Source organism: Macrobrachium nipponense, chromosome 29 (assembly GCF_015104395.2).
Source record: "Macrobrachium nipponense isolate FS-2020 chromosome 29, ASM1510439v2, whole genome shotgun sequence".
Classification (NCBI taxonomy): domain Eukaryota; kingdom Metazoa; phylum Arthropoda; class Malacostraca; order Decapoda; family Palaemonidae; genus Macrobrachium; species Macrobrachium nipponense.
The window spans coordinates 25,787,194-25,792,621 of record NC_061092.1 but is presented as its reverse complement, the minus strand read 5'-3'; the positions used below and the strand labels follow the sequence as shown (position 1 = coordinate 25,792,621).

Below are 5,428 nucleotides of genomic sequence, written 5' to 3'. Positions count from 1 at the left end.
TATAATAAAGTATTTTCAAAAGAAATAAAAAAGGGGGGTGTCAAGCTTTGAATATGGATTATTTAACCTCGAATTACCTAAACATATTCTCCATATTCCCATGTTAAAGAATAACCACAAGTGTTTCAAGATACATTGCGAAATGAAAAATGAGGAAAGTGATTTTGGACGACTCACGTAAACCCCTTACAACTCTACCTTCTTGTTGGAAAATGGCAGGCGAAACGTACCTTTAGCACACTAATTCTGACCTTACAGACCATCCTTTGAATGCCTACTGATGCAGGTCTAACGAGTAACGAGTAAAGATGGTTAAACAATGAAAAGTGGCGAAATACTTTTTGATGTGTATCGAAAGGTATGTAACGAATTCCGGCAAAGCAGCAAAGAAAACTTTAGCCCACTAAATATTTTTCATAAAAAAACATATTAACTATACAACTGGAAACACTGAAACTAAATAACAAAGCGACAACATAATAAAGAATGCAGTCCACAGAGAAAATAGGAGGCAGAAAACTTACTTGATATCCTAACAACAAACATAATATTGATGAATACATTTCATAATGAAAATACTATTTTCATATAAAAGGGAAAATATTTCTACGTTAACATTTACACAAAAAAAAAAAAAAAAAAAAAAAAAAAAAAAAATATATATATATATATATATATTATAATATATATATATATATATATATATATATATATATATATATATATATGTGTGTGTGTGTGTGTGTGTGTGTGTGTGTGTGTGTGTGTGTGTGTGTGTGTGTGTGTGTGTAAATAAATAAAATAATAAAATAAAATAAAACAATATTAACATTGTATTAAATGTTAACTGATGCTCTTAATTTAAGAGATGTCCCTACATTAATGGCTTTCCTTTGTCCATTTCTTCCTATGTATTCGACACTTACCAGAGGAATGTGTTAAGAAGGTTCGATTCGTTTACATATTCCAAAGAAACAGGGCTCACAGAGAGCAAGACAGGTGGGAAAACAGCACAAATCAGGATAAGAGACAAACTTGGCATACGCCAAGAGACTCATCTGGGTACGTGTTCAAGGATTCGTAATGTTTAGTTTCCGTTGAACCTTTTCCCATAACACTTCTTCCTGGTATTTGCACTTCAAAATAATATTTATATATATATATATATATATATATATATATATATATATATATATATATATATATATTTACACATACTACACATTCATATGTATATACATTACATCTTTATCACAATATGATTTATATGGGGTCAAGGTAACCTAAATCTTTCTGGGTTTGACCCGGTGTAATGACAATTGGGTCAAGGTCACCTAAATCTATCTGAAATGACAATTCATTTCCACGCCATTGCTGTGTAACTAACATGAGCCACAGTAGTGTTAATTATATATATATATATATATATAATATATATATATATATATATATATATATATATATATATATATGTGTGTGTGTGTGTGTGTGTGTGTGTGTGTGTGTGTGTGCGTGCGTGTGTGTGTGTGTGTGCAAAATGCTCTCATCAAAGAAAAAACAAAACCAACAGAACGAAATATGGCATCAATAAATAGAAATATGAAATAGAAAAAAAAGAGAGATTAGCGTAAGTAGATAGGTAGAGGAAAACGTTATAGAGAAGGAAAATTAGTCATGACTTCAGCTGAGGTGTTGGGGATGACGATTTCCGAGGATTCTTTGGACCAGGCTTCGGTTCTTCACGGAACTTCAGCGGCGGAACCTCCGGGGGCACCTGGACACTGCCTTCAGAACTCCCTAACGAATAAGAAGAAGTAGAAGAAGAAGAATAGAAAAGAAGGAAGAAGAAGACGGAGAAGACCAAGAAGAAGAATAAATCTCTGGAGACGAGCTAAGAACGATGAGGACTCGGTAGGAATCCTGTGAGTTCTGGAGTCTTCATCGGAATGGATCCTGCTTCTTCACTCGCTCCTTCCCTCTTTCGGAGACGTATCCAGGACGTGGCAGATTCTGAAACTAGTCTAAGTGAAAGCCATGGTAAACGGTTAACATTTCAGAATGTTTGCTTTGGCAGTATTAGTATTGAATATGCTCGTGCTCGCACTCGCCCCTTGTGAATTATGCTTACAAGTTTTTGGATTGAATCTGCTCGTATTGGTACTCGCACTCGTCCCGTGTGAAGTGTACTATTTGATCGTGCAGGAATTATTCAACACAATTCAATGCCGTGGACCAACTACAGGACACTCACTGGAAACTCTTCATCGTGCTGTTGTCGCCGAGTCTTGGAGCCCAGAGGTCGTGGAAACGCGACCGGACAGCGGAAGCATTGAGACGCCAGGCACTGCCGGTGTCGTCCCCTGGATGGCTTTGATGGCAGGGGCTCTGGTGCTGCTCTTGGCTGTTTACTGGAAGCCTAAACTCATTGGATGCGATGACCTTGATCACGAAGAAGACGACCAGGAAGTGCCCTCATTGGATTCAATTCTGGACACCGAGGATCTGGAATGTTCTGAGGAGGAGGAGGAGGAGGTGGAAGAACCTGACAGCTATAATGATGATGATGATGATATGGAAGAACTTGACAGCTCTGATGCTGATTCTGATGATGGGGAGGAGGAGGAGGAGGAGGAAGAATTGGACAGTTCTGATGCTGATTCTGATGAGGACGCAGAGGAGGAGGCGGAGGTGGAAGAAGAATTCGACAGCTCTGATTTTGATGATGACGTAGAGGAGGAGGAGGAGGAGGTGGAGGAAAAACTCGACAGCCATCACGATGATGAAAAGGGAGAGCAAGAGGAGGAGAAGGAGGAGGAAGAAGAAGAAATTTCGGAAACAGAGGAGCTTGAAACAACCGAGGTAAAGGAGGAGGAGGAGGAGGAGGAGGATGAACTGGAACGCCTGTTGCACGAGGCAAAGAAAGATATCGTGAGGCTTCAGAAAGAAATTTTGGACAAGGATCTTCTGATACAAAAGAAAGCAGCCGAGGAAACCGAAATCAAAAATGAAAACGAGGTTCTGAAAATGGAAAAGGTACATCTGCAGTATCAAAATCGAAAGCTGGAGGAAGATTGCGAACTGGCTTTAGGCTGCGCCGACGTCATGGGAAACTTACACAAAGAACTGATGGATGAAACAACGTTTCTGGAGAATCGATTGGAGGAGAAAGATCACATGTTGAGAAAGAGAGACGTTGAAGACAGAGAACTACGAAGTTATTTCCAGCAAACGATGGTTGAGAAAGACAAGGAACTGGAGAGCGCTTTGGAGAGGGCAATTGAAATAAGCCTTGAACTGAAGGAAATGGAAACAATCAATGAAGCTCTTGCTTCAGAGAAGGAATGTCTAAAGAGGGCAAATGAAGACTATAGGAATGCCTTGGTCGAGAAGGAGAGAGAAGTAAACCACCTGCAGGACTTACTGGTACACAAAGCTGTAGAAGCTGAGAAGGACCAAAGGCAAATCGGAATACAAGAAAGTCAGATTTTGGACATGAAAGAGGACCACATCGCTCTCCAAAGACAACTAGAGCTCACAAAATCAGAAAATTCCAGACTTGAGGAGCTAACTACTTGCTACAAAGGTCAACTTGCAGCTTGCCACGGAAATGTAGCCAAGCTTGAAGACAAAAATTGTGAGCTCGAGAAGAACCTCGTAAATGAGACCCAGACAAATATCAGCCTTCAGAATGAGGTCCTGATACTAAATGACCGAGTTCAGTCGCTGCAGTCAGCGTTGCACCATAAAGAATCTCGATTGGTCTCGGCAGCAGAAGCTCTAAACAATGAAAGAGCCAAAAATGAGATCACTGGCGCAGAACTTGAAGTCATGAAAAACTGGGTATCAGAATTAGGAGGTGAGAATGCCAAGATCAAGGAAGACTTAGGAGATGCAATCTTGGTAATTACTTCACTGAAGAAAGAGTTGGGAGAAGAACTGAAGAGGACCCAAATTTTGATGCAAGAAGTCCAGGCAATGAAGAACTGGGTATCGGAACTGGGAGGACAAAATGCCGAGATTAAGGAAGATTTAGAAGATAAGTGCCTGGAGTTAAGAGACAAACATAAGCAGACCCAAATTCTGAGGGATGAAGTCCAGGTAATGAGGAACTGGGTCTCTGAATTAGGAGGAGAAAACGCCACCATTAAAGAAGACTTAGAAGAAGCGCTCCTGGAAGTGACCAAACTCAAGAAGTCTTTGGTAAACGAGAAAAGGAATGCTCTCCATCACAGGAACGAAATGGAAACCCTATTGCAAGAAGAAAGGAAAAGAGGCAACGAAATGGAGACATCCCTAAGAACTATAAAATTGGAGCTCCACACAAAGCAACAGCTGATAGAGAATTTCTTAAACGCAGAAAGAAAATTGATACTTGAGAAACAGGAACTGGAAGACAAACTAGAAGTTGCCCTCAATCTTGGAAAGGAGCTTGAGAGGGAAAGCAGTGAAAGGATACTGCATTACCAGGAGAAGCTCAAGGATAAGGAGAATGAAAAGGACAAGCTAAAGGAACGGAAGGAACAGCTGCAGAAGAACTTGGAAAGTGCTATGTCCCAACTACAGAACTTGGAGTCTTCTTTAAAGCTTGCAGAAGGAGAGATCTGCTCTTTGAAGAAGGCAGAAAACACAAACCTCCAAGAACTGGAACACCTTAGGAAAGAATGTGAAAGATTGAGAGAAAAGTGCAGGATTCAAGACGAAAATATAATTAAAGAACAAAAACGTGTCAGGGAGCACCTAAGGATGCAGGAGGAAGAATTGAGAAATCAGGATAAGTACATGTTAATGGCACTCCTCCATGGAACTGCCCAGAGAAACTTCTATTTGGAACACATAGCACTGGACCATAGAAACAAAGACCTAGACAATGAAACCCTGAAAAACAGTCAAGAAGAAAACAAGCGCCTGGACCAAGAAGAGGACCTACAGCAACAACTACAGAAAGTAGAAGAAGATCAGTACAGAGAGTACTGCAACGCCCAAAGAGAGAAGAAAGACTATGGGAAGCAGTGGGAGGTCCTTACACAGATGGTGGAGGATTTAATTGAGGGAGATGACCGAAAGAATTGCTAAGGAAGCGATAAACTCTAAACATTCGGACAAAAAGCTAGGGTGCTAATCAGAGGCAGCTGTTCAGGTGGGACAGATGGCAGAGGTGATAACAATGCCAGCCAAAAGTAGCTGATGTAGGAATTTTGGCTGGCTGTGTAGCAGAAAGGACAAAGGGCCTGGCCCACTCTAAGGTCATTGTGGATGAGTCACAGGTTGACTTAGCGACAACAGGGTCGAAGACGCACCTTTGGCTAAATGGGAGGAACTCCAAGATCCTTCCTAGGTTCCTAAGAAGGCGTCCCCCTACGCCTTTTCAGGGCCCTCTGAAGGATTTCCCCCATGACTTCTGAAGTTCTTCTGAAGGTGTTCCCCCCAC

At 40.9% G+C, this 5,428-nt stretch overlaps 1 protein-coding gene across 1 annotated transcript; it reads left to right on the top strand.

Annotated features, from left to right (window-relative positions):
• The first annotated feature begins 2,058 nt into the window (after nt 1-2,058).
• On the top strand, nt 2,059-5,073 carry LOC135206298 (trichohyalin-like). The gene has a single exon (XM_064237722.1). The coding sequence runs from the start codon at nt 2,059-2,061 to the stop codon at nt 5,071-5,073; it is 3,015 nt and encodes a 1,004-aa protein (XP_064093792.1).
• Nucleotides 5,074-5,428: the final 355 nt, after the last annotated feature.